Raw genomic sequence first — 26021 nt, forward strand, 5'->3', positions numbered from 1 at the left:
CCTAATTGAATACCCTTTATTTCCTTCTCCTGCCTGATTGCCCTGGCCAGAACTTCCAACACTATGTTGAATAGGAGTGGTGAGAGAGGGCATCCCTGTCTTGTGCCCATTTTCAAAGGGAATGCTTCCAGTTTTTGTCCATTCAGTATGATATTGGCTGTGGGTTTGTCATAGATAGCTCTTATTATTTTGAGATACGTCCCATCAATACCTAATTTATTGAGAGTTTTTATCATGAAGCGTTGTTGAATTTTGTCAAAGGCCTTTTCTGCATCTATTGAGGTAATCATGTGGTTTCTGTCTTTGGTTCTGTTTATATGCTGGATTACATTTATTGATTTGCGTATGTTGAACCAGCCTTGCATCCCAGGGATGAAGTCCACATGATCATGGTGGATAAGCTTTTTGATGTGCTGCTGGATTTGGTTTGCCAGTATTTTATTGAGGATTTTTGCATCAGTGTTCATCAAGGATATTGGTCTAAAATTCCCTTGTTTTGTTGTGTCTCTGCCAGGCTTTGGTATCAGGATGATGCTGGCCTCATAAAATGAGTTAGGGAGGATTCCCTCTTTTTCTATTGATTGGAATAGTTTCAGAAAGAATGGTACCAGCTCCTCCTTGTACCTCTGGTAGAACTCGGCTGTGAATCCATCTGGCCCTGGACTTTTTTTGGTTGGTAAGCTATTGATTATTGCCTCAATTTCAGAGCCTGTTATTGGTCTATTCAGAGATTCAACTTCTTCCTGGTTTAGTCTTGGGAGAGTGTATGTGTCGAGGAGTTTATCCATTTCTTCTAGATTTTCTAGTTTATTTGCATAGAGGTGTTTATAGTATTCTCTGATGGTAGTTTGTATTTCTGTGGGATTGGAGGTTATATCCCCTTTATCATTTTTTATTGCATCTATTTGATTCTTCTCTCTTTTCTTCTTTATTAGTCTTGCTAACGGTCTATCAATTTTGTTGATCTTTTCAAAAAACCAGCTCCTGGATTCATTAATTTTTTGAAGGGTTTTTTGTGTCTCTATTTCCTTCAGTTCTGCTCTGATCTTAATTATTTCTTGCCTTCTGCTAGCTTTTGAATGTGTTTGCTCTTGCTTTTCTAGTTCTTTTAATTGTGATGTTAGGGTGTCAGTTTTAGATCTTTCCTGCTTTCTCTTGTGGGCATTTAGTGCTATAAATTTCCCTCTACACACTGCTTTGAATGTGTCCCAGAGATTCTGGTATGTTGTGTCTTTGTTCTCATTGGTTTCAAAGAACATCTTTATTTCTGCCTTCATTTCATTATTTACCCAGTAGTCATTCAGGAGCAGGTTGTTCAGTTTCCATGTAGTTGAGTGGTTTTGAGTGAGTTTCTTAATCCTGAGTTCTAGTTTGATTGCAGTGTGGTCTGAGAGACAGTTTGTTATAATTTCTGTCCTTTTACATTTGCTGAGGAGTGCTTTACTTCCAACTATGTGGTCAATTTTGGAGTAGGTGGGTGTGGTGTGGTGCTGAAAAGAATGTATATTCTGTTGATTTGGGGTGGAGAGTTCTGTAGATGTCTATTAGGTCTGCTTGGTGCAGACCTGAGTTCAATTCCTGGTTATCCTTGTTAACTTTCTGTCTCATTGATCTGTCTAATGTTGACGGGGGGTGTTAAAGTCTCCCCTTATTATTGTGTGGGAGTTTAAGTCTCTTTGCAGGTCACTAAGGACTTGCTTTATGAATCTGGGTGCTCCTGTATTGGGTGTATATATATTTAGAATAGTTAGCTCTTCTTGTTGAATTGATCCCTTTAGCATTATGTAATGGCCTTCTTTGTCTCTTTTGATCTTTGTTGGTTTAAAGTCTGTTTTATCAGAGACTAGGATTGCAACTCCTGCCTTTTGTTGTTTTCCATTTGCTTGGTAGATCTTCCTCCATCCCTTTATTTTGAGCCTATGTGTGTCTCTGCACATGAGATGGGTTTCCTGAATACAGCACACTGATGGTTCTTGACTCTTTATCCAATTTGCCAGTCTGTGTCTTTTAATTGGAACATCTATCCCATTTACATTTAAAGTTAATAAATATTGTTATGTGTGAATTTGATCCTGTCATTATGTTAACTGGTTATTTTGCTCATTAGTTGATGCAGTTTCTTCCTAGCCTTGATGGTCTTTACAATTTGGCATGTTTTTGCAGTGGCTGGTACCAGTTGTTCCTTTCCATGTTTAGTGCTTCCTTCAGGAGCTCTTTTAGGGCAGGCCTGGTGGTGACAAAATCTCTCAGCATTTGCTTGTCTCTAAAGTATTTTATTTCTCCTTCACTTATGAAGTTTCGTTTGGCTGGATATGAAATTCTGGGTTGAAAATTCTTTTCTTGAAGAATGTTGAATATTGGTCCTCACTCTCTTCTGGCTTGTAGAGTTTCTGCAGAGAGATCAGCCGTTAGTCTGATGGGCTTCCCTTTGTGGGTAACCCGACCTTTCTCTCTGGCTGCCCTTAACATTTTTTCCTTCATTTCAACTTTGGTGAATCTGACAATTATGTGTCTTGGAGTTGCTCTTCTCGAGGAGTATCTTTGTGGTGTTCTCTGTATTTCCTGAATCTGAATGTTGGCCTGCCTTGCTAGATTGGGGAAGTTCTCCTGGATAATATCCTGTAGAGTGTTTTCCAACTTGGTTCCATTCTCCCCATCACTTTCAGGTACACCAATCAGATGTAGATTTGGTCTTTTCACATAGTCCCATATTTCTTGGAGCCTTTGTTTGTTTCTTTTTATTATTTTTTCTCTAAACTTCCCTTCTCGCTTCATTTCATTCATTTCATCTTCCATCACTGATACCCTTTCTTCCAGTTGATCGCATCGGCTACTGAGGCTTCTGCATTCGTCATGTAGCTCTCATGCCTTGGTTTTCAGCTCCATCAGGTCCTTTAAGGACTTCTCTGCATTGGTTTTTCTAGTTATCTATTCGTCTAATTTTTTTTCAAAGCTTTTAACTTCTTTGTCACTGGTTCGAATTTCCTCCTGTAGCTCGGAGTAGTCTGATCCTCTGAAGCGTTCTTTTCTCAACTCGTCAAAGTCATTCTCCATCCAGCTTTGTTCCATTGCTGGTGAGGAGCTGCGTTGCTTTGGAGGAGGAGAGGTGCTCTGATTTTTAGAGTTTCCAGTTTTTCTGCTCTGTTTTTTTCCCATCTTTGTGGTTTTATCTACCTTTGGTCTTTGATGATGGTGACATACAGATGGGTTTTTGGTGTGGATGTCCTTTCTGTTTGTTAGTTTTCCTTCTAACAGACAGGACCCTCAGCTGCAAGTCTGTTGGAGTTTGCTAGAGGTCCACTCCACACCCTGTTTGCCTGGGTATCAGCATCAGTGGCTGCAGAACAGTGGATTTTGGTGAACTGCAAATGCTGCTGCCTGATCGTTCCTCTGGAAGTTTTGTCTCAGAGGGGTACCTGGCCGTGTGAGGTGTCAGTCCACCCCTACTGGGGGTGCCTCCCAGTTAGGCTACTCAGGGGTCAGGGACCCACTTGAGGAGGCAGTCTGCCTGTTCTCAGATCTCAGGCTGCATGCGGGAGAACCACTACTCTCTTCAAAGCTGTCAGACAGGGACATTTAAGTCTGCAGAGGTTTCTGCTGTCTTTTTGTTTGTCTGTGCCCTGCCCCTAGATGTGGAGCCTACAGAGGCAGGCAGGCCTCCTTGACCTGTGGTGGGCTCCACCCAGTTCGAGCTTCCCGGCTGCTTTGTTTACCTAATCAAACAAACAACTAACTGGGCAATGGCGGGTGCCCCTCCCCCAGCCTCACTGCTGCCTTGCAGTTTGATCTTGGACTGCTGTGCTAGCAATCAGCAAGACTCCGTGGGCTTAGGACCCTCCGAGCCAGGTGCGGGATATAATCTCCTGGTGTGCCGTTTTTTAAGCCTGTTGGAAAAGCACAGTATTAGGGTGGGAGTGACCCGATTTTCCAGGTGCCGTCTGTCACCCCTTTCTTTGACTAGGAAAGGGAACTCCCTACCCCTTGCACTTCCCAGGTGAGGCGATGCCTTGCCCTGCTTTGGCTCGTGCATGGTGCGCTGCAGCTACTGTCCTGCATCCACTGTCTGGCACTCCCCAGTGAGATGAACCCGGTACCTCAGTTGGAAATGCAGAAATCACCCATCTTCTGTGTCGCTCACACTGGAAACTGTAGACCAGAGCTGTTCCTATTTGGCCATCTTGGCTCCTCCCCCTAGATCCTCATTTCTAAATGAGGATGTGCTTTAGAAAATTGTTCAAGTGAATCTTTTATTTTTAGGGGAGAATCAAAAGGAGTTGGAGACAAACATCAAGAGGTTTGTCCCCTGGGGAGCTAAAGATTTATCTAAAAAGCATTGCATGGTTGCTACAATCACAAGGGGGAGAGAGAGCACCAAAAATGAAACAAATCACAGGCATGAGAAAAGAAGAAAATATTTTTATACACCAAATAAATTTTAGATTTTCAAACTGTCTTCAAAAGGCATATCCCAGAAAGTCTGCCTGTGAAGCAACCCAGTATTCCTTGTAATAATCATATCCACAGTGGTTACCATGTGGCCATGTGGGTGCACTTTGCCTTATTTGATTGATGATGATGATGATAGTGATGACGCTGGATTATAACACCATTAAAATTCATTATCCTACAATGCACAGATATTATCATATTTTGCATATTTCTGTAACTCTGTGGGAAAATCTGAAGACAGGAATTTAAGGAACTGTATTTTATATTCCCTGACTTCCTATGGGATTTTGGTTAAATCTCTTGAACTACCTTTCTAATCGTTGAATGGAATTGGCTTAGAACAAATGTACTAGGCTCATAGCATGAACTTGTAGGTAAGTATATGACATAATCTATTTTTCTTGGCATTTTCTGGACACAGACTGGAGAATTTAAGCTGCTAAGTTCTCAGAAAATGGCTGTAAGAACTGAGTTTACCAGGTTATTTAAAAACCATGCCAAGAAAGAATTTGCAGGCAGGTCATTGGTGGGATTTGCAGGCAGGTCATTGGTGGGTTGGGAGGAGAGGAGCTGCTCAACCACAGTGAAGTACAGAGATCCTCATCTTCTGCTCCATCTGGGCTCTTTCAGAACTGCCTGAGTTCTATCCCAGGCCTCCTAGGGCCACTAAGGGACCCGTCACCCTCTGTGAGTCTGTGCTAAGAGCAGTCATTGGAATCCTGACTCTAACATAGACACACGCAGCATGTTCTCCTGGCTGTGGGAATAAATGTCTTTCAGGCATTTGTCCCTACCTTAACTGACCTGGCCCTTCTAGGTCCAGGGGAAAGCCACAGATGTGGCAGTTTTGAGTCACCTTAGATGAATGGAGTAGCCCTGGGTCGCATGACATTGAAGACTGAGTCTGCGGTCTCTGTCGCGAAAGCAACTTTCCCCTCGGTCACACGCGATGCACCACAAACACTTTTCCTTCCTGCCCATGACGCCACAGAGCGGGGAGTCTGGCCATAAGCTCTGCCTGGCCTCTGCACACAGACGGGCTACCAGGCCGTCTATGCCTCCAAGCCCTTTCTACAAAGCAAGCAAGGAAACAAATGCCCAGTCTGAGGACTTTGAACTTTAAGGAGTTCAAACCTCGTGGCTCAAAACCCGACCTGTGCTCAGAAAACTAGAGTCTTAGATAACTCTCTGCCCCAAATGTATCAGAATCTTGGCCAGAGTGCATGAGGTGAGCTGCACTGGTAAACACCGGCCTGGGACCCTGATAGATAAGCTAGAGCTAGAAACAACAAACTTGAATGAATGCCTTCTGAAGCTAGCAGGTGACACAGCCCCCAAAATACCTGAGACCAGTTGGCACTGATACCATGTCTAAGGCCTCCAGGAATGGGGAATTTATGATCTATCTAGACAGATGTTTTTGAGGGGAAAAATAAAATGGGGACATCTAGAATTTCTTGAGCCACATGCATCTCAGGAAAGTGGGGCTTGATGGCAACTCCAGGGCCCTCGTGTTGTGTCTAAGACTTGGAGCCCCTGAGCCTGGGCCTCCGGTGGTTGGGGCTCAGGGAACCCCTGCTCCTGCTGAGCTGTTGGAGCAGGTTGCTGCTGGGAGGCAGCTACTCAGCAGCCACCAGAGAGTCAGAAGTGTGCTCCTAGAATCCCCAAGTCAGACTCGCCTCTCTCCTGGGCCTTTCGTTACATGACACTTACCATAATGATTATTTAAACCTATCTACAGAAATTTTTTCTTATGCTGTACTCTGTGTTCCTTCATTTTTAAAAGAAGGGGGAACAATCCTGGGCAAGAAACTTCTCTTTGACTTAATCACGTCATAGTTATATTTATAGATGCATCAGATACCTGTCATGTGCTTGTGTGTGCACATATGCTTATGTATGTGTTTGTGCACATGTACTTATGTATGTTTGTGTGTGCACACGTGCTTATGTATCTGTATGTGCAGATGTGCTTATGTACGTTTGTGTGCACACGTGCTTATGTACGTGTGCGTACACATGTGCTTATGTCTGTGCACATGTGCGTATGTGTGCACATATGTGCTTATGTATGCATGTTCATGTGTGCACATATGCTTATGTACATGTATGTGCACATGCGTGCTTATGTATGTGCGTGTGTACTTATGTTTTTGTGTGCACATGTGCTTATGTGTGTTTGTGTATGTATGGGTATATATGTGTGAGAAAGAGGAGAAGTCTGGCACAGTTGAGAGAGAGGTTAGCAGGCATGGCCGCTGTGGAGATGCACAATAGCTCGATGCAGGCCAAATGGGAGATTGAGGAAGGGATGAGCTGAAGTGACCAGGACCAAGCACTGTGCTGGTGAGAGGAGACACGGCAGGTCCAGAAGGGGTCAGAGGCAGAGAGCACTGGAGAAGACTGAGACCTCTGTCCAGAGTCTCCTTCGGTTTCAGATGAGCTCCTCTGGCCCCCAGCAAAGGTCTTGGTGGAGGGGACTGAGCTCTCTGCACTCTGGGGCCGCTGCATTTGTGAGAGTAACATCATGGCCCTTAGGGCCTCCTTCATTCACTGGGCTTCTTTTGGGAGTGTGGGCCTCTGAATTGGAGGGGAAGTGCTGCTGGGTTTCTGCAGGGTTAATCCATAGGAGGGAGGCAGTGCCAGCTGCAGACCTCTGGGAACAGTGCAAACTGGAGGTGTCCAGCTCCCGCCGCCAGCCTTTCCTCTGGGGGCTTGTCACCAGTGACACTGCCCTTGGTTAGCCCTGGAGGAGCCCCTCACAGGAAAATCTGGCCACTTGCATCCCCTTATCCATGGTCCAACCCTCTTTAAAGGGTAACAAAGAAATACACCGCCTGAGTTAGCAACGTGGAGGCCTCTGCCCCTTATTGTAAAGGAGCTTAAAGCATCTCTCTGCAGGGGAAATGGCAGGAGTTGTTCCTGAAGGTATCTGCCTTCCTCAGGCAGTTCGAAGGATGCAGAGCCTGCTCTCTGAAGGGTCCTTCCGAGCAGAGAACAGCAGGAACTTGAGTTCTCCTGCCTTTACTGAGTGACTTTGGCAGACGAGTCCCTGTTACAGGAGAGTTCACCAGGTACCTTCCTTCTCCACGCCCTCCACATAGGAGAGCAGAGGAGCGGCACCAGCCCAATGTAGAGGCACAGCACAGGCAGGAGTTTCTCAGTTTTGCCTGGCATATCTGCTGCAAAAATGTGAGAAAAATGCTTTATTTTTTCTCCTACCAGCACCTGCCACTTCTTAAAAGCACCATGAAATAAAAGAGTTGTGTGTCTGGAAGTGAACCTCAGGGTGCCTCGGAGAATGTATTTGTTTTTCTAAAGCACAGACACTGCAGTTGGAAGTGAGGGCTGGCTGGAGAGGCTGCAGTTGGTGATCGATGTACAGAGACGTGGGAGGCCCAATGGACTAGAACTGTCTCCTGGGGAGACACGGGGTCTCAGGCGTGGACAAGGCTCCTGCTGTTCTCACTCAGCCCTATCCCAACTCCCACCAGGGACACATTAGCCAAGGAAGAGGCTGGATAAATTAGCCCAACCCCAGGCATTTGGCAGGACTTTTCCTCTCGATTCTGAGGGTTCCTAGTTGGGTCTTTACGATGCCAACCCTTTAAAAAAGAATGGAAAGATAATTCCCAGTAGCTGTCCAATGGACCAGATTTCACAAAATTCCCAATAGCTGTGCAGTACACCAGATTTCACAGTTTTATAGGGTGAGCTGGTATCATGTAGCTCTGGCTTGCTGAATATGTCCGGTGAAAATGAAGCCACTCCTGGTGGTTTTTCTGTCTCTCTGTTCCTGAGTTGGCCTGGTAGTGGGGGGTGCCCTGTGTGATCTTGTGGGGCCACACTGGGCTCCCTTCCCTCTGGGGAGGGCTGTGTCCACTTCTCAGGTACTCTGGCCACCCCTGCCTCTCTCTCCCTCCTGCAGGAAGTTCCTTTAAAAGTCCCTGTTGTTGAACAGGCTTCCTTTTCTTCATTCCCAGTTTGACGGGATTCTCTCATTTAATTTCCAAAGGGTGTGGAAATGCTACCCAAATTCACTTACAGAGAACCCTATCCAGCCACCCCAGAGGATCCACTTACAGAGAACCCTATCCAGCCACCCCAGAGGATCCACTTACAGAGAACCCTATCCAGCCACCCCAGAGGATCCACTTACAGAGAACCCTATCCAGCCACCCCAGAGGATCCACTTACAGAGAACCCCATCCAGCCACCCCAGAGGATCCACTTACAGAGAACCCCATCCAGCCACCCCAGAGGATCCACTTACAGAGAACCCCATCCAGCCACCCCAGAGGATCCACTTACAGAGAACCCCATCCAGCCACCCCAGAGGATCCACTTACAGAGAACCCCATCCAGCCACCCCAGAGGATCCACTTACAGAGAACCCCATCCAGCCACCCCAGAGGATCCACTTACAGAGAACCCCATCCAGCCACCCCAGAGGATCCACTTACAGAGAACCCTATCCAGCCACCCCAGAGGATCCACTTACAGAGAACCCTATCCAGCCACCCCAGAGGATCCACTTACAGAGAACCCTATCCAGCCACCCCAGAGGATCCACTTACAGAGAACCCTATCCAGCCACCCCAGAGGATCCACTTACAGAGAACCCTATCCAGCCACCCCAGAGGATCCACTTACAGAGAACCCTATCCAGCCATCCCAAAGGGAAAGCAGTGGGGCTGGAGGGAAGTCCGCAAAAAGGAGGAGGAATGTTTCTGGGCCAGCATCCCATGTGAGGACTGCAGAATCAGGCTAAGCTCATGTGAGATTAAAGACACCATTTTCCCCACACCTTCTTGTCTTTGGTGGAGGCTGCATGACAAGCCTGGACAACAGCAGAGTGTTACAAAAATGCTTAATTTTCCTTACCTTGGTAATTAAAACGCCATGTAGCCTTCCACCAGAGGACAGTCAGCCCAAAGCCAAGCCTTAATAGCTGTGTGCTGTCCATGTATGTCTACCAGAGATTTCCTCCCTTATCAGGACTGGACCCCTCATCATACACATATCACATACACCACACACACCACACATATAGCACACACACCACATATACCACACATATAGCACACACAGCACACATACCACACACCGCACACACCACACACATACCACATACACCGCACACATAGCACACATACCACATACACCACACACACCACACACATACCACATACACCACATGCATTGCCTGCATTGAAAGATCTACCTGGAGCTGCTTCTGGAAAGGGTGTGGGAGCATGTGAATGTGTGTGTGGTGTATGTGATATGCACGTGGTATATGTGGTATACGTGTGTGGTATATGTGGTCTGTGTGTGGTGTGTGGTATGCATGTGGCATACATGTGGTGTATGTGGTATGCATATGTGGCATGCATGTAGCATATGTGATATGCATGTGGTGTATATGGTATGTGTGGTATATGTGGTATGCATGCGTGGTGTATGTGCTATTTGTGTGGTGTGTGGTATATGTGGTATGTTTGTGGTATATGTGATGTGCACGGTGTATGTGGTCTGGCATGTGTGTGGTATATGTGGCGTGTGTGTACAGTGTATGTGGTATGCGTGTAGTGTGTGTAGGGTGTGTGTGGTGTGGTATATGTGGGGTGTATGTGGTTTGTGTGTAGTGTATGTGATATGCATGTGGTATATGTGGCATGTGTGTGATGTGTGTGGTATATGTGGTATGCATATGTGGTGTGTATGTGCTATGTGTTGTGTGGTATGTGTGTAGTGTGTGTGTGGTGTATGTGGTATATACATATGTGTGTGACATATGCAGATAGCACTAAGCAATAGGATTTCATCATTAAAATGAAAGAGAGGAGTTTCCCTGAAGCACCTTTTCTTTTATCATGGAGTTGCTGATGTCAAGGGTGGCATCAAGGGAGAGCCCCACCCTGCCCCATGCCCTGCCCTCCGACCCTGGCAATCACAGCATCACTGCCCTTTGCTGATGGAGAGGACAGAGGGGTGGGGGCTGCGTGGATGCATTCTGTCCCACTCCCACCAATAAATGCTCACAGGGCAGGTTTGCAATGGAACTTTACAGTTCACCTGGGGAGACCCCTTTGCAGGGAATCACTCATCCCTGGCTTGGTTGCAAAAGCTGAGCTTTTTTCCCTCCAACACTGTGAGCGAAGGCAAGCAGAGCCAGTTGGAATTTGCTCCCAGCCTGCGTAACTCTCACTGGCCTTCCCTTCATTCCATTTTCCCAGCCCAGGGTACAGAGATTGTCTGAGTTATTAAAGCAGAGAACTATGGCAATTAGGTAGCTAATTTTAGGCCTCAGACTGCTCTTCTGTCAATCACTTGAGCATTTCAGACTAAGATTTTGGAGGCATGGTTATCCCACTAATTGTAGACGCAATCCCCTTCCAGTACCCAAGGGCCCCACACACCACGCCCCCGCACTGGTCTGTGAAAGCCCAGGACAGAGTCCCAGATAGAGGGAGCTGGGGGCTGTTGGCCTACAGAAGGTAAAAGCATTGTCTCTTACGGTCTGTGGTGATCTCGTAGGGAGAGTGGAGTCTTGCGTCTCCACAGGGGGAGGTGCTCACGTAGAGATGGAAGAGGATGTTTTCTCGCAGCCGGTAGCCACCTTCTTTTAACCGTACAAATATCGATCGCTCCGAGTCCTCGCGCCGCTTGCTAGAGTCACAAAGAGGTTTGGGGTCATTTATTACAAACCAAACCAGAAACATTCCAACCAGGTGAACGCTTGAGTCGTGTTTTGTAGAGTTGTTCCCCAAGTTTTTTCTTTATCTTTTTCCTTTTTTTTTTGAGATGGAGTCTTGTTCTGTCGCCCAGGCTGGAGTGCAATGGTGCGATCTTGGCTCACTGCAACCTCCACCCACTGAGTTCAAGCAATTCTTCTGCCTTGAGTATCAAGCGATACTCAGCCTCCCGAGTAGCTGGGATTACAGGCATGTGCCACCATGCCTAGTTCATTTTTGTATTTTTAGTAGATATGGGGTTTCACCATGTTGGCCAGGTTTGTCTTGAACTCCCGGCCTCAGGTGATCTGCCCACCTCAGCCTCCCAAAGTGCTGGGATTACAGGTGTGAGCTGCTGCGCCTGGCCCCCAAGTTTTTTCTTCTTCACACCCCATAGTGTGTCTTTTCCCTGCACCAACACTTCTAGAACAGGCAGCAATGAAACTACGTGAATGCGAAAGTGACTGGCAGAAACCCCGCTTTCTTACCCCCCTCGACATTTACCTGTCAGGGTTATTATTATTTTCTAAAGATAAGGTCTTGCTCTGTTGCTGCCCATGCTGGAGTGCAGTAGCGTGATCATGGCTCACTCTAGCCTCGGCTTCCTGGGCTCAAGTGATCCTCCTGCCTCAGCCTCCCGAGTAGCTGGGACTACAGGTGCACACCACCATGTGAGGCTAATTTATTTACTTTTTTATAGAGACAGGGTCTTGCTTTGTTGCCCTGAGTGGTCTGGAACTCCTGGGCTCAAGCGATCCACTTGCCCCAGGCTCCGAAACTGCTAGGATTACAGGTGTGAGCCACCATGATTTTTTTTTTTTTTTTTTTTTGAGATGGAGTCTCGCTTTGTCCTCGGCTGTAGTGCAGTGGTGCAATCTTGGCTCACTGCAACCTCTGCCTCCTGGGTTCGAACAATTCTCCTGCCTCAGCCTCCTGAGTAGTTGGGATTACAGGTGCATGCCACCATACCCAGCTAATTTTTGTATTTTTACACGGTTTTGCCATGTCGGCCAGGCTGGTCTTGAACTCCTGACTTCAGGTGATCCACCCATCTTGGCCTGCCAAAGAGCTGGGATTACAGGCGTGAGCCACCGCACCCGGCCCCACCATTATCTTTCACCAAGCCATTTTTTCCCATTGCTGTTCACCCACACCTATCTGTCTATACACCTGTGATTCTGTGGATTTGCCAGTGCTGCTCATGGCCATACCTCACGGTGGACTGTGGGTTTGATGTAGCCTAAGTTGGCAGCTTGTGCGTGATTAAAAGGAGGAAAGGAGCTGTAGGAAGGCCTGGGCTCAGTCACCAGCACAGGCGGGAGTGGAGAGCCGCGGGGAAACGGCTTTCCTTCTGCATCCAGCCATGACCCAGGTGGGGCAGGAGAGGTCCCAGCCTCTCTCTGATGGTGAATGATTCGGCCTGTTGCAAAACCCCCACCAGCTGTGAAGCTCGAGCTGAGCAGCCCCACGTCAGCCCCACCGTAGCGGGCGCTGAACGAATGCGCCTGCATTTCCTTCTTCGGTGTTTATATCTCTGCTTCCCGGTGTTTATTCCCTGCATCCCGGTGTTTATTCCCTGCTTCCCGGTGTTTATTCCCTGCGTCTCGATGTTTATTCCCTGCCTCCTGCTGTTTATTCCCTGCGTCCCGGTGTTTATTCCCTGCGTCCCGGTATTTATTCCCTGCATCCCGGTGTTTATTCCCTGCGTCTCGATGTTTATTCCCTGCGTCTCAATGTTTATTCCCTGCGTCCCGGTGTTTATTCCCTGCTTCCCGGTGTTTATTCCCTGCGTCTCGATGTTTATTCCCTGCCTCCCGCTGTTTATTCCCTGCATCCCGGTGTTTATTCCCTGCATCCCGGTGTTTATTCCCTGCATCCCGGTGTTTATTCCCTGCGTCCCGGTGTTTATTCCCTGCTTCCCAGTGTTTATTCCCTGCGTCTCGATGTTTATTCCCTGCGTCCCGCTGTTTATTCCCTGCGTCCCGGTGTTTATTCCCTGCATCCCGGTGTTTATTCCCTGCGTCCCGGTGTTTATTCTCTGCTTCCCGGTGTTTATTCCCTGCATCCCGGTGTTTATTCCCTGCGTCCCGGTGTTTATTCTCTGCTTCCCGGTGTTTATTCCCTGCGTCCCGGTATTTATTCCCTGCCTCCCGCTGTTTATTCCCTGCTTCCCGGTGTTTATTCCCTGCATCCCGGTGTTTATTCCCTGCGTCCCGGTGTTTATTCCCTGCTTCCTGGTGTTTATTCCCCTGCTTCCTGGCCATCTACTTTCTGCCGGTCTTGCTGTTTTCGCGTGTTCTGCTCCATGGGTGATGGATTGTGTTCTGTGGGGCCCTGAGATCACACAGGCAACAGAACAGACATTTTCTCCACAGGAAGCCCTTGCGGCATCCAGCAACCTTCCTGCCTCTGTGCCTGCACCCTGCCCACAGCCACCGTCCCCCACTGCCCCAGCTGCCTCCCCCAGGACCCTTGGCAAATGTGTCCCAAGCCTGGGCCCCGGCACAGGGCCTGTCAGCCACGTGGCTGCCCTGGACCCCCCCTCCCCTGTGCTGGTTCCCCATGCAGGGCAGGCGTCGGGTGCACCTGTCTATGGATTCCCCAGCTGGTGGCACAGCACCAAGCATGTAACCAGCTCCTGGTAAATATTGGCCCAGTTGCCTGCTCTGACACAAACAAGAGCGAGGGATCTTGGAGACAGTCCCAGTTGAGCAGGTGGACATTTAGGAGAAATCCTTCCCTACATTCGGAGATATTTCTGTTCCCCCATATCAAACTCCTGCTGCACCCCGCAGGCCTCAGGGAACTGAGGGATGGGTTCAACCTGTGGCTCCCTGCTCGGAGGCTCAGATAAGAATGAGCTGAGTGTGGGCTGAGCGCAGTGGCTCATGCCTGTAATCCCAGCACTTTGGGAGGCTGAGGCGGGTGGACCACTTGAGGTCAGGAGTTTGAGAGCAGTCTAGCCAATGTGATGAAACCCCATCTCTACTAAAAAATACAAAAATTAGCCAGGCGTGGTGGTGAATGCCTGTAGTCCCAGCTACTCAGGAGGTTGAGGTGGGAGAATTGTTTCAACCCGGGAGGCAGAGGTTGCAGTGAGCTGAGATCATGCCACTGCACTCCAGCCTGGGTGACAGGGCAAGACTCCGTCTCAAAAAAAAAAAAAAAAAAAATGAGCTGAGTGTGTTAAGGTGTTGTTTTCAGCAGCGTCTGCTTTTAGGGCTACACGTGGGCCTTTCTCCTTTTGTGTGGCTTTTGCACAGCTAATGGGCACGGAGATGACCCTTGCCAAAGCCCCCCAAGGTCCCATTACTTGTGGATTTGAGGAACACAGACGGCTTCAAGGGATGTAAAAGTGTAGACAGGAGACACAGGAGGGGGTGTTGCGGGCAAGGAGCCCACAGTGAGCCCTCGGGACTGAACGGCCCAGCCTGGGGGTGTGTCAGAGAGGCCACGTGCTGCAAACCACCTGAGTTTCGCTCCCGTCTAAGGTGTCTCAGGGACAGGAGGCTGCCCCATGTCAGCCACCTCTGCCTGACAGCCAGAGCAGGCCATGGAACCCTGGGAATTCCAATACTGGGGCACAGTTCTCAGGGCCTCAGCGGCCTCTTCACATGTACTTGGCACAGGAGGCAAGAAGACAGCGCGTCTCCAAGCCACTCCTTGGACACTGCACTCATGTTCTCTGAGGGCAACGGCGGAAAAGGGGGCAGTGCAGGAATGTAGGGGGCGTGGGGAACCGAGGCCAGGAGAGGGTGGCCTTGCCCGGGAGGACGAGGGCTGCAAAGGTGTTTTCTGGAGAGAAACGTGGAGTAAGGAGGAAGCCTGGAATTTTAGCATCTTCCCAGCCCGCACGGTGGCTCTATTGGTGCACCAGGGATGTCTCTAGTCTGAATAAAAAGGGATGCTTCCTGGCTCACCCTGTGCCAGGATAGAGGGAAGCGTGTTCTGAGCCAGGCATCTCCCTGGCAGCCCCCAGCCGCGGCGTCTGCCTACCCTGGAGCCCGTCACCAGCCGCTCACCTCAGGTGCAGCTCCAGCTGCGTGTAGAGGAAGTGCAGGAACGCCCGCCGGGCCACGACCTCTGCGTGGCAGTCATTCACCACCAGCCCCTGGTCACTGAGGTGCTCGCCGCTGATGCACTTGGTCCCCGAGGACAGGGCCACGACCTGCGCCTGCCGAACGTCCAGGCCTGGGGACACAGACAGTGTCAGAGCAGCGTGGCCCATGGCCCCCATCTCCCTCCTTCTCGGCCTTTTCAGGGTCTCACAACAGCGGTTTCCCTGGGTTAGGAAACCTTGGAAACTGCGTTTTGAGAGCTGGGAAGCGAGGCTTCTGTGTGCCCAGGCCGTCACAGGTGACCGCCCACCTGAGGGATTCCCATTTGCTCCATGGCGGCCTGAGACGGCACTCAAGGTGCCTCTGTTATCCTTAAGGTTGCTGAAATGCTCCTTAGGCACCATAGGAGCAGAGTTTTGAGGTCAAACTTACTACCAGGGCAGTTTTCTCCACCTCTGAGTCCCAGGTCCCCTGTGAGTGGGAGCAGTGCTGGCTGCGGCCTGGGCTTCCTGCCCAACCTCTAACCACCTTTGTGCTTTCTCCTGTCCTCCAACGGGATCAGGGCAGGACAGGAGCTGATGAACCCTTCACCCTAACACAGAAACACAGGACAGGAGCTGATGAACCTGTCACACTAACACAGAAACGCAGGACAGGAGCTGATGAACCTGTCACACTAACACAGAAAGGAGGCTGGATGTGTCATTTTAACCATAGTCAAAGGAACCCCATCCACAAAAATGATACTCTCTTCAGGGACTGAAAACAAACAAAACAAAGAAACCTCAAAAACAACCCCCAACGTGATGTCCTTAAAGTATAATATCCATCACTTTGTTTAAGGAGAAGCTGGAAGACACAAGCCAATGTTTGTTTGCTCTGCTCTAGCAGGTCGGTGTGGATGTGTATTTTCTCTGCACTTAGATGGTGAATTCCTTGAGGACACGAGTCAGAATTTTCACCAACTACTCCAAGCAGGGGCTCCCTAGGGAGTCCGTGTCATTAGACGGGTCAGTGTTGCCCATCCAATAACAAATCCACCATCCAGGCCCTTCGGCTGGAGGTGGCGGGTATGTTGTGGACGCCCAGGAGCCTTGGGATGTGACAGCCACAGGCTGGGCCCGGATCCCAGGCGAAGTGAGGGCAGCACAGAGACTTGTTAGCCGCTGATCGCGGCCACGTCCACGGAGTTACCTGGTAAATACATGTCCGGACCATTTCTTGGAAGAGGTGACACGCAGATTAATGTCACGCCAGAAACAGACCTCCCTCCCATCTTAAATAAAATCAACTTCCCCATGGCAAACGGTGCTGGGCGGGTCATGAGCACTTCTCACTTCTCACACACTTGTTCCTCTGATGTGACTTTTTCTCCCCTGAGAACTTAGTTCTTGAGCCCTGAGGGCATCTGCCCTCTCTGGGCCCCACCGCGGGATCTATCTTTATGAGATAAAAGGGTGGTGTCAGCAGCTACCAGTGACAGCCAGGGAGCATTCGGGGCTGGGAGGGACTGAGCACAGGGGGAGTGCCCCGCAGAGGCCCAGCGGCATCCTTGCCCCCGTGGCTCTGCAGCTGGGGTCTGTCTGTCCAGTCTCCTTCCTTCCAGGCAAAGCGGTCTAGCACAGCCCCCGCCTCCTGCCCATGTCCACTGCTCTCTCCGCTCATCCCAGCTTCTCCCAGCAGCCCCTGTTTCTGTGCCTGAAGAGAACTCCATGGTCCTGGTTCTGTTGTCTACCCACTGCCCCCTCCCTGGTGGGAATGGACTGCTCCTGAGCTCAGGAAGTGACCAGACTTCCCCACGCCGCATTAATCAGAACAGGACACGACCAGCCCCCCTGAGTTTCCTCCCCCAGGAAGGTTTGAGAGCAGCTGCCGGGTTCCAGGTCCAGGCCTCCTCCTCTCTCAGCCATCCTGGTGGCGGGGGCTGCCTCCCAGCGGGGGTCCCAGAAGTGGAGGAGCAGATGGGACCAGGATCTAAGGCCACAGGGAGCTGGGGTGGGCGGCTGCTACTGACTCTGTCAGGGGTGGGAGCCACCATCTCACTCAGGCCGTCAGTGACATGTGGACTGTTGAGAAATGGTTCACAAGGATGACATCGCGATGCAGAAACCACCCCGCGGGTTCCAGCTTCGTTAAAGCAGGTATTTAGAGAAACGGGAAACACATTGGTAACGATTCCTAACAAGTTTCAGTGTTCACGACTGGTGCACGTGCAGTCTCTGGTGGAAATGGACAACTCTTCAGGAATAAGTGCTGTGGCCCGTGAGGCCCCGGCCTGCTCCTCCTCTTTGGATTCCGTGGAAATTGGAGCTGTAGAAAAAGCAACTGCTTTCCCTTCACCTCTCATTGATTCCCAGCTCCGTTTGGCTCCAGACTCTGCCACACTCAGCATAATTACGTGGCCCAAGAAGTGCATTGTTTGCATATTCATTTCATGATTCCCACCCCCACTGCCAGCACCACCCTCCCTACACAGGAGACGCGAAACCTGGACCGAGGGAGATGACGCGGTCAGAAACGGCTGCAGCAAGAGAAGTCGTATGAGAAATGGCGCAGAAGTGCTGTACACGGAATGTCACCAGCATGACAGTGACGGCGAGGGAGGAAAAGGGAGAGACGGACTCACAGCCAGGGAGCTTCTGCACAGGTGGCGGGAGGAGGCGTCCTAGGCAGAGTGGGCATGGCAGCCAGAGGCACGGATGGGAAAGGGCACAGGCGCATTCTGTGTAATCTGCGTATTCTGCGGGATGTTGGAGCCTGTGGGAGACGTGTGTGGGAAAGTGGCGAAGCTTCAAAGGCGGGTGGAAATCAGTCACAGAGGCCTTGAAGATCTAGCTCTTCACCAATAGACAATGGGAGCTGTGAAAGGGTTTTCCGGAAGGACAGCAGTACTGTTGCCCATGAGTGAGTGCTCGGTTGCACAGGAGAAGAGAAGGGGCCAGGACACTGGGTGGGAGGCCAGGGCTGGACATGGTGCATGAGGACTTAGGAAGCGCCCTCAGTAGTGGATTGGTGGGAGGGACCCAGAGAGCACAGCAAGGACTGAATCCACAGGATTTGGGAAATTTACACAGAGGATGGGGGAGAGGAAGAAGCCAGAAAATGTGCTTGAGTACCATACATTACAAATAAGAAATAGGAAGATTTTTATTTATTTTCTTTTTTATTATACCTTAAGTTTTAGGGTACATATGCACAATGTGCAGGTTAGTTACATATGTATACATGTGCCATGTTGGTGTGCTGCACCCAGTAACTCGTCATTTAACATTAGGTATATCTCCTAATGCTATCCCTCCTGCTCCCCCGACCCCACAACAGGCCCTGGTGTGTGATGTTCCCCTTCCTGTGTCCATGTGTTCTCATTGTTCAATTCCCACCTATGAGTGAGGACATGCGGTGGTTGGTTTTTTGTCCTTGAGATAGTTTGTTGAGAATGATGGTTTCCAGCTTCAACCATGTCCCTACAAAGGACATGAACTCATCCTTTCTTATGGCTGCATAGTATTCCATGGTGTATATGTGCCACATTTTCTTAATCCAGTCTATCATTGTTGAACATTTGGGATGGTTCCAAGTCTTTGCTATTGTGAATAGTGCCACAATAAACATACGTGTGCATGTGTCTTTATAGCAGCATGATTTATAATCTTTTGGGTATATACTCAGTAATGGGATGGCTGGGTCAAATGGTATTTCTAGTTCTAGATCCCTGAGGAATCACCACACTGACTTCCACAATGGTTGAACTAGTTTAGAGTCCCACCAACAGTGTAAAAGTGTTCCTATTTCTCCACATCCTCTCCAGCACCTGTTGTTTCCTGACTTTTTAATGATGGTCATTCTAACTGGTGTGAGATGGTATCTCATTGTGGTTTTGATTTGCATTTCTCTGATGGCCAGTGATGATGAGCATTTTTTCATGTGTCTTTTGGCTGCATAAATGTCTTCTTTTGAAAAGTGTCTGTTCATATCCTTCGCCCACTTTTTGATGGGGTTGTTTTTTTCCTGTAAATCTGTTTGAGTTCATTGTAGATTCTGGATATTAGCCCTTTGTCAGATGAGTAGGTTGCAAAAATTTTCTCCCATTCTGTAGGTTGCCTGTTCACTCTGATGGTAGTTTCTTTTGCTGTGCAGAAGCTCTTTAGTTTAATTAGATCCCATTTGTCAATTTTGGCTTTTGTTGCCATTGCTTTTGGTGTTTTAGACATGAAATCCTTGCCCATGCCTATGTCCTGAATGGTATTGCCTAGGCTTTCTTCTAGGGTTTTTATGGTTTTAGGTCTAACATTTGTCTTTAATCCATCTTGAATTAATTTTTGTATAAGGTGTAAGGAAGGGATCCAGTTTCAGCTTTCTACATATGGCTAGCCAGTTTTCCCAGCACCATTTATTAAATAGGGAATCCTTTCCCCATTGCTTTTGTCAGGTTTGTCAAAGATCAGGTGGTTGTAGATATGCGGCATTATTTCTGTTCCATTGGTCTATATCTCTGTTTTCCTACCAGTACCATTCTGTTTTGGTTACTGTAGCCTTGTAGTATAGTTTGAAGTCAGGTAGCGTGATGCCTCCAGCTTTGTTCTTTTGGCTTAGGACTGACTTGGCAATGCGGGCTCTTTTTTGGTTCCATATGAACTTTAGTTTTTTCCAATTCTGTGAAGAAAGTCATTGGTAGCTTGATGGGGATGGCACTGAATCTAAAAATTACCTTGGGCAGTATGGCCATTTTCACGATATTGATTCTTCCTACCCATGAGCATGGAATGTTCTTCCATTTGTTTGTATCCTCTTTTATTTCATTGAGCAGTAGTTTGTAGTTCTCCTTGAAGAGGTCCTTCACATCCCTTGTAAGTTGGATTCCTAGGTATTTTATTCTCTTTGAAGCAATTGTGAATGGGAGTTCACTCATGACTTGGCTGTCTGTCTGTTACTGGTGTATAAGAATGTTTGTGATTTTTGCACATTGATTTTGTATCCTGCGACTTTGCTGAAGTTGCTTATCAGCTTGAGGAGATTTTGGGCTGAGACAATGGGGTTTTCTAGATATACAATCATATCATCTGCAAACAGGGACAATTTGACTTCCTCTTTTCCTAATTGAATACCCTTTATTTCCTTCTCCTGCCTGATTGCCCTGGCCAGAATTTCCAACACTATCTTGAATAGGAGTGGTGAGAGAGGGCATCCCTGTCTTGTGCCCATTTTCAAAGGGAATGCTTCCAGTTTTTGCCCATTCAGTATGATATTGGCTGTGGGTTTGTCATAGATAGCTCTTATTATTTTGAGATATGTCCCATTAATGAAGAATGGCCAAATTTGGGGCTGACCAATTTAATTTGGGGGAAAGGAGAGGGCGGGTGTCATCATCTCTCCCCTTGGTGCCATGAGGGTGATGATGAGGCATCAGGCAGCATAGTGAGGTGGAGAACAGAGCTCAGTAGCAGTTAAAGACTGCGCGTAAAAAGGTGTCAAAAACAGAAAGTCACCAACCAGCATTCAGATAAACACACTTTTCTTAACACCCCCATCACAGGGGACAGTGCGAGGGTGCTGCCACCATGGCGGGGCCACAGGCAGGTCAAGGCCACTCATACCTATGGAAAGAAACAGGGTCCTTGGTTTATGGGCATCACCCTCCAGGTACAAACCAGTGGCATTTGGGGCCGTGTCAACCCTGCACAGAAGTGTCTAACATTCTCCTTTTTCAGTGCTCTGGTTCCCCACACGGAGATTCTTGATTGCTGGGGTCGGGGTCAGGCCACGCCAAGCTGTATGGACACCGAAAATGCTCTGCACTCAATGAGCAATGCTTTGTGTAAAAATGTGCCCGAAGCCAGGCCACCTTGCAGCCGAGGCTGGGTGGGGGATGCTCCAGCAGGGGCTTATTAAGTCAGGAAGACAGGATGGGGCAGCAAAGACACCAGGTGAGGGGAGGCTGTACTGAGGTCCCATGTCCAGCTGACCCAACAGGAAGCTCTGGAGTGTAAGGCAAAGGTGTACAATGTGTCAGTCATGAGCTGTGGGTGCTCCCAGGCATGCAGGACGTGCAGGAAGTCTTCCTGAGGTCCCGTCTCCAGCTGACCCAACAGAAAGCTCTGGAGTGTGAGGCAAGGGTGTGTGACGTGTCAGTAATGAGCTGTGGGCGCTCCCAGGCGTGCAGGCTTCTGGTGGCCGGGGCCATTCTCAGGAGGAGGCTGCAGCCGTGAGCTACTCCTGGCTGGTACTCGGAGCCAGGAGATCAGGCAGCCCACGATGGGGTGGCTGTGGTGCCAACAGCATTTACTCCAATCCTTCCAATGATGCTGTTAAGCAAATAAAACGCAAGTTTGTATAGGAGCATCACTCCACACATAGTGGCTATTGGTGATCTCTTTTCTTATAAATGGCTATCGAGAGTAAAACTACTACTCTGTAAGACAACATGAGAAGTAGTCACAGAAAATATATGTATATGAATTTCTATAGAATAAGTGGAAAAGCTGGCCAAAGAGCGGGGCTACTGCGCCCCTGCCAAAGCACCAGCACTGAGTTTTGTAGAATTCGACTGAACCTTTAAGTAGCAGATGGTTTCAAGGCAATTGTAAGTGTTCCGGAGCATATAAAGACAAGAGAAGCCTTCAGGTTGTGTGTTATTGTGGAATGCCTAAATCATTGCCATACTGACTACGCAAACAAAGAAGACAACAGAGGACCCTCAGTTAGACAAAATACTAGCCATCAAGTAGCAGAGGAAAAGAGCACTACAGTACATCCCTGCAAAGTGGGCTTATTTCTGAAATGTAAAAATCAATTACATTAAAAAATTAAGGCCAGGCACATAGTGGTTCACACCTGTAATCCCAGCACTTTGGGAGGCTGAGGACAGTGGATTGCTTAAGGCCAGGAGTTTGAGACCAGCCTGGGCCACATAGCCAGACCCCAAGTCTACAAAAAATACAAAAAGTAGCTGGGTGTGGAGGCATGAGCCTGTAGTCCCAGCTACTTGAGAGACCGAGGTGGGAGGATCACTTGAGCCCCAGAGGCAGAGGTTGGAGTGAGCTGAGATTGCGCCACTGCTCTCCAGCCTGGGTAACAGAGCAAGACCCTGTCTCAAAACAACGACAACAACAAAAAAGGATTTATATGCAATACAAAAATAAGCATAATTATAGACATTGATAAGACATCTGACAAAATACAACAACTGCTTTTGATAAAACATTGACTTTTTATCAAAACTCAACTCTGTCAAGTGGCACAGAGGGATTTTTTTCCTGAATGTGATTTTATGCACACACACACACACACACACATACACACATACACACACACGAGTATCATGCTCTATGGGGAAGCACTCCAGGCATTTTTATGACTTTTCAGGAACATCTGCTGCAGCCATTGACGAGCACAAGAGAAAGAAATTAGCTCTGTAGTAATTGGAGAGGGGCAGGTAACACAAGCACTGTCTGAACATGTTACGATTCTGTGTCTGGAAACCTCCAGAGAATCCAGTTGACATACTGCTAGAGACAATGAGAGAGCTTAATATGGTGAAACCGCTCCAAGATAATATACAGAAATCAGTAACTTTCATATAGACACACAGCAACTAGAGAGACACTGTAAAGGAAAAATGACTCCATTTATAATGGCAGCAAACAAGATAATAGGAATAAGTTTAACAAGAAATGACCAAGGACTATAGTTAATAAAACTTCAAAATCCTATTGAAGGACACAACAAAATTTAAACAAACAGAAGGACGTGCCACATTTTTGGATAGGGAGGTTTAGCATAATGAATCCTCTCTAAATTGATTTATAAAGTTAACAGGATTCCCAAAGAAACAGCAATAGTGCTTTGTTTTGGACAAGACACCTGGTTAAAAAGTATAATTTTGTTTTGCTTTGTCATTGCTATGGCTTGGGTATGGTTCATTTGTAGCCAAAACTCCTGTTGAGATTTGGTCCTCAGTGTGTCAGTGCTGGGGGGTGATGGGACCTAGTGGGAGGTGTTTGGGTCATGGGGTGGATTCCTTATGAAGAAGGCCTTGGTGCTGTTCTCAAGGCAGTGAGTTCTTGCTCTGGCAAGATGGATTAGTCTTCAAGGAAATGGGTTTGTTCCCATGAGAGTCGGCTGTAATGAAGCCATGATGCCCCTTAGTCTTCAAGGAAATGGGTTAGTTCCCATTAGCGTGGGCTGTAATGAAGCCATGATGCCCCTCTGGTTTTCTCTTTGCAAGTGTCTGCTCCCCCCTTGACCTTCTCCATCATGTTATGATGCAGAGAAAAGGCTCTCACCAGAATCCACTGCCATGCCCTTAAACTTCCCAGCCTGCAGAACCGTGAGCTAAATAAACCACTATTTTTTATAAAGTACCCAGTCTCATGTATTGTTATAGCAACACAAAATGAACTAAGATAGTTTGTTTTTAACTGGGCAAGCTGATTCTAAAAGGAAACCCAGAAAATTCTGAAAAAGAAGGCTAATGCTGGAGACAAGCCCTAGTGTACATCAAGCAGGTTATAGAGGCTCCATGCCAGGTCGCTGTGGGGATGGGGTGTGAAGTGAAATGGAACAAAGTGGGGAGTCCAGAAATTGACCCAACACGTACAGGAATTTAGTATAGGACAAAGGTAATCACATCTCAAACCACTGAGACAGAGAGACTATCCAATTAATGGTATCTAACAACTGCGTAGTCATCTGAGAAATAAAATTGCATCTTTATCTGACACTATGTACCAGAGTAAATTCCAAATTGATCAATATTTAGATGTAAGAAATGAACAACTGTATTTGAATGTTTACAGCATCTTTACCCATAGTTGCCAAAACTTGGAAACAAGCAAGATATCTTTCAGCAGGTGAATGGATAAATAAACCATGGTACATTCAGACAATGGAATATTACTCAGCACTAAAAATAAATCAGTTATCAAGCCATGAAAAGACATGGAGGAAAGTTAAATAAAAGTTAAGTAAAAGAAGCCGATCTGAAAAGGCTACATGTTGTATGATTTCAACTACAGGGCATTCTGGAAAAGGCAAAACTATGGAGATATGTAAAAAGGTCAGTGGTTGCCAGGAGTTGGGGAGGGAAGGGATGAATAGATGGAGCACAGAGGATTTTTAGGGCAGTGAAACTACTCTGTATGATGGTACAGTGGTGGATCCATGTCATTATACATTTGTCCTAAGCCAGAATGTCCAACACCAGGAGCAAACCCTAACACAAAGAATGGATTTTGGGTGATTAAATAAATATGCATATGTCATAAAGAAAATAAGGGATACTGTATAAACTTGGTGGGTACTATGGTTTAAATGTGGTGTTTTCTCCAAAATTTATATTGAAACTTAATCCTCATTGTGGTGGTATTAAAAGGTGGGGCCTTTAGGAGGTGATTAGGGGATGAAGGCTCCACCTTCATGAATGGATTAATACCCCTATAAAAGAAAGAGACTTCAGACAGAGTCCAGCCCTTTTTTGCCCTCCATCCCATCTGCCATGTGAGGGTACAGTGTTCCTCCCCTCCAAACGATGTAGCAACAAGGTGCCATCCTGGAGGCAGAGCACAGCCCTCTCCAGACACCAAGCCTGCTGACGTCTGGATTTTGGACTTTCCAGCCCCCAGAACTGTGAGCAATGAACTTTGTTGTTTATAAATGGCTCAGTTTGAGGTATTTTGTTGCAGCAGCACAAATGGATTCAGACACAGGGCTTCTCCCCAGCACATCACCCATCTCTAGACAATGTCTGGGAATGGGCTTTTATTTACTTGGAACTAAGTCATTCTCAGCCTGTTCCAATGTTTTAAAGGTATATTTCTTATACTATATCTGGTTTTGGAGGAAAAGGATTACCAAATTTCTAAGAAGAAAACTGAAAGTAAAATATACCAAATAGCATCAAAGAAATAAATTTCAAAATTATAAAAGATAAAGGAATAATGTTTACTCCACATGTAGACTGCCCCAAGGGTGTCATGTGTAATTAATTCTGACTCCCTGTTTCCTAGAACTGTGCCCACTGAATTTAATGACTCAATAAAGGGGTTTCCACACCTTCCCTTGAGAAAGACTCTTCCACAGTTTATCAGCGCTCAGTGTTAGGAAACCTTCTTCAATGTTCAGCCTAACTGATCTTCTGTACAATTTCAGTCCACTTCCCAGACTTCATGGTTAAAGCTCCCAGTCTCCTTGTGGTTGGTATTCTCTCAGTACTTGCAGGGAATATCATGATTGGCCTGCAGTCCCATGTCTAGTCATTATTTGCCCAAAGTCTATGTTTTATTTTCAATCTTTTCCTGCAAGCCAATTTTTTTTATCTTCTAGTGTTTCTGCTTCCATTCTCTATATTTCCTCTAATTAGTTCGAAATCAGGTAGATTTTAAAATGTCTGGCTTGGGGACATCTTGTCTGTTGGGGACATGATTGGGATGAGACTGAAAGGAAACAGTTTTGCTTTTGACAGGGGAGATTTTTCTTCCACTAGGGTCTTGATTTATGGCTTTCCTCAGGAATCAGAAGACACCAGTGTCCCCTGGGCTTTTATTCTCTAAACATTTCAAATGCATTGATTTTGGAAGGAAAACAAGTTATGTGTAAATGTTTTGTGCTCTCCTCTATGAATGACAATACATCTGCGGAATATCAGATAACAAAGCATTGTAGTCAGAGTTTAACATGCTCTAGGGCACAGGTAGCCCTGTCTCTGCTGCTTACTTGAGGCAAGAATTTAATTGTGTTCAGTTGTCTGTTTGGAAAATGTTTTTAAAGATTAAAGAAAATAATG

The 26021-nt window shown here is 47.5% G+C and overlaps 1 protein-coding gene across 4 annotated transcripts in view; it reads right to left on the minus strand.

Annotated features, from left to right (window-relative positions):
* ADARB2 (adenosine deaminase RNA specific B2 (inactive)) overlaps window positions 1–26021 on the minus strand; it is a 531551-nt gene that overhangs the window by 41185 nt on the left and 464345 nt on the right. For all 4 annotated transcript variants that reach the window (XM_055296338.2, XM_055296339.2, XM_063609981.1 and 1 more), the window contains exons 5-6: window positions 15206–15374; window positions 10967–11118 (exon numbers count right to left, since the gene is read on the minus strand). In XM_055296338.2, coding sequence (XP_055152313.2) covers window positions 10967–11118; window positions 15206–15374 — 321 coding nt within the window. The remainder of the gene's footprint in view (window positions 1–10966; window positions 11119–15205; window positions 15375–26021) is intronic.

Source organism: Symphalangus syndactylus, chromosome 10, assembly GCF_028878055.3.
Source record: "Symphalangus syndactylus isolate Jambi chromosome 10, NHGRI_mSymSyn1-v2.1_pri, whole genome shotgun sequence".
Lineage (NCBI taxonomy): Eukaryota > Metazoa > Chordata > Mammalia > Primates > Hylobatidae > Symphalangus > Symphalangus syndactylus.